The sequence below is a fragment of the Carassius auratus genome, chromosome 41 (genome assembly GCF_003368295.1).
Source record: "Carassius auratus strain Wakin chromosome 41, ASM336829v1, whole genome shotgun sequence".
NCBI classification, from domain to species: domain Eukaryota; kingdom Metazoa; phylum Chordata; class Actinopteri; order Cypriniformes; family Cyprinidae; genus Carassius; species Carassius auratus.
Window position 1 is genome coordinate 12,887,173 of NC_039283.1, and position 2,904 is coordinate 12,890,076.

At 35.4% G+C, this 2,904-nt stretch overlaps 1 protein-coding gene across 1 annotated transcript; it reads left to right on the forward strand.

Moving 5' to 3' along the window:
* The first annotated feature begins 346 nt into the window (after positions 1 to 346).
* Positions 347 to 2,393, forward strand: LOC113059638 (cholecystokinin-like). Its single transcript, XM_026228177.1, has 3 exons — positions 347 to 562; positions 1,402 to 1,644; positions 1,974 to 2,393. The coding sequence occupies exons 2-3, from the start codon at positions 1,404 to 1,406 to the stop codon at positions 2,102 to 2,104; spliced, it is 372 nt and encodes a 123-aa protein (XP_026083962.1). The 5' UTR covers positions 347 to 562; positions 1,402 to 1,403; the 3' UTR covers positions 2,105 to 2,393.
* The last annotated feature ends 511 nt before the right edge of the window (positions 2,394 to 2,904 follow it).

The following is a 2,904-nucleotide window of genomic DNA, read 5'->3' on the forward strand; positions in this document are numbered from 1 at the left end:
TATTAATGTTATAAATATAAGTTGTAAGGATTTTTGTTTGTAATAATATTTGTACTGTGATGGGTCATCACTTGAATGGTTTATGTAAAATATGGGTACTGAAAAAAAAGAGATATATATGTAGTATCAAACAGTGCAGTGCACCTTTCAAGACATCAATATCCATAACATCAACGTGCATCCTATAGCCAACAAAAGGATGGACCCTTATTGGTAGGGGGAGGGAACTAAGTTGTTGTGGAGGTTTGTGCATACGTGTAATTAGAATGGTCTGACCTCTGAGTGACAATGTCACAATCAGTATCCTGTGAGAATACCCTTCTGCTCTCAGTTCTGCGTCAAGCTTGTGCAAATACATCATTCACATACACAGACAGTGGAATTGCGCCTGTCGCTACGTGGGTCAAACAGAGCCAGCCCACTCAAAGCACTATTTAAGGGCCTCTCTTGCACAGTGCAACGAAGTTTCAGACACACACTTGTTCTGCAGTCAGCGTGTGTACTCCATCTCTCTCTCTCTCTCTCTCTCTCATCCTCCTCTCTGCCAGAGTTTCACCTGAAGGTATGATTTCATGATGTTTCTTAGTTTTGAATGTGGAGTGGTGCATGGTTACTCCGACTATTGGGATTTCTGTGTAAAATTATGTTTGTTCTTTTTTTAAACAGGTTACAGTTGTGTAAACTATTGTGCAAAATTAAAAATAATTGTGATTATGTTACATATTAAATAGTTTAGAATTTTAGTTCGTAGATTTTAATTACTATAAAGAATATATGAAGTGAGTGAGTTAGATGCCCTAGTGATAAACAGAAATTTTGATTGAATCCATTTTCAGTTTCTAATGCTGTTGCTTCTTGGCTTGAATTCAAGAGTTATCTAAGAGAGAGAGAGAGAGAGAGAGAGATAAAGAAAGAAAGAAAGTATAATATGCAGTATAATATGCAAGAAAGAAAGAAAGAAAGAAAGAAAGAAAGAAAGAAAGAAAGAAAGAAAGAAAGAAAGAAAGAAAGAAAGAAAAAGAAAATATGGAACTGAGAAATGAAAAAGACAGACAAGACAGTTTTCTTGGGCAAATGGGTTTTATGTGAAACTGGTGAACAAAACAGAAAAATGTCTGTTTATTTTGGATTTATAATAATTTAGTATTTAGTAGTTTGTTTAATGATTTAGCAATTCTTTCTATTTATTTTGATGGCGGATTGTTGGATCCATTGGAAAATAGTGTTTTAATATTTTTATTTCTAATGTAAAATCAGGTAAAACTTCACCAGTCTAACTTTTAACATATTAATTGAATAACCTTTTTTATACTCACTACAGTCATTTTGCAAAAGCTCATATAAATAGCATTTTAATGAAACAATATTAAAGCTCTCAATGTGTGTGTGTGTACGTTTCAGCCATGAACACCGGAATCTGTGTGTGTGTGCTGCTGGCTGCCCTCTCCACCAGCAGTTGTCTTTCACTTTATACACACTCAGAAGATGGGGGTCAGTCTGATCTCGGGACCATAGCGGAACACACACGCCACACCCGTGCAGCACCCTCCAGTGGACAACTCAGCCTGCTGCCCAAAACAGAGGATGATGAAGAGCCCCGCAGCAGCTTGACTGAACTCCTAGCCAGAATCATCTCCACCAAAGGTGATATTCTCCTTTCAAATGACTTTGTATTTACTGAACATTTATAATTTGCCCTTCATGCATCATATGTTATACCCTATAAACTATAATCATGCCATTTCAGTAGCACTCATTCGCATTAACTTTGGTCGGAGTCATATTTTCATTTTTGAGATTTCTATTGAACCTCAACAACAACATGAATTATATAATAATTACATCACATATAAATACTACTACTACTACTTATAATAAATGTATCTCTTTATCTAAATAGATAAACATTTTCCAAAGGTTTCTGGGCTTAAATATGTGAATAAATGTTTTTTTTCTTTTGTCCATGCATGCAGGTACATATCGCAGAAGTCCCTCTTCGAAAAGCAGGTCCATGGGCACCTCTCACAGAATAAAGGACAGAGATTACTTAGGATGGATGGATTTTGGCCGACGGAGTGCAGAGGAATATGAATACTCCTCATAAGACCCTTTCAACAAATCATAAGATTCAGCCTGATAAGTCAATCATCTGTACAGAGTCACCCATTTTTATTTAACTCAAATCACAGTCTGAGAACTCGGTCTGATATTAATTTGTTTGTACATCGGAGATGATGCAATATATAAATATATGTGTCCATCTATATATATTTATTTTGCAGAAAAAAAACACGAGTGAGAATGTAGTCTCGACTGCTTTTATTCTCATAAGTCATGTACATATGATTTTGTCCTCACTTTAGGAATATCACAGGTGTCTATGAATAAATCATTGCCTTAACTCACTCATCCAAAGTCTCATGGCTATCGTAACTCATTGTGTACTTGAAACATTGTGCAGGGGGAAAAAAATCCTGTGACAGAAATATCCAAGTTTGACCAGTATAATATGCATTTTGGACCATTAAACAATATCAACAAAAAAGAAAGAAAATCATAACAAGAAAAAAATTGGCAGAAGAAAAACTAAATCAGCATGGCATTTGTCCATATTCCCATATTAGTTTTTCTTAGCATGTAGCTTTGATTTACTATCTTAGCTGAATCCACCCAGGGTCGGCGTTTGTCTATGGCATTCGATGTGTACCCTAACAGAATTCAGAATTCAGACGAAGATGCTCATGGTAGCGAGGTGTGTTATGATGAGCACTGCTGTTGATTGGATCTCACTTCAGGATTGTAGTTAGTGTAGGTTTTGGTCATTACAATATTTCTTTCTTATTATTATTTTAACGATGGAAAATTAAAAATGGCAAATTTTGCAAAAATCATATACATGTATGC

Bases quoted from the DNA above. Each gene is read 5' to 3' on its own strand.
- LOC113059638 (XM_026228177.1), top strand. From the start codon at position 1,404: ATGAACACCGGAATCTGTGTGTGTGTGCTGCTGGCTGCCCTCTCCACC. The intron at 1,645-1,973 runs GTGATATTCTCC...CCATGCATGCAG, and splicing joins CAGAATCATCTCCACCAAAG to GTACATATCGCAGAAGTCCC.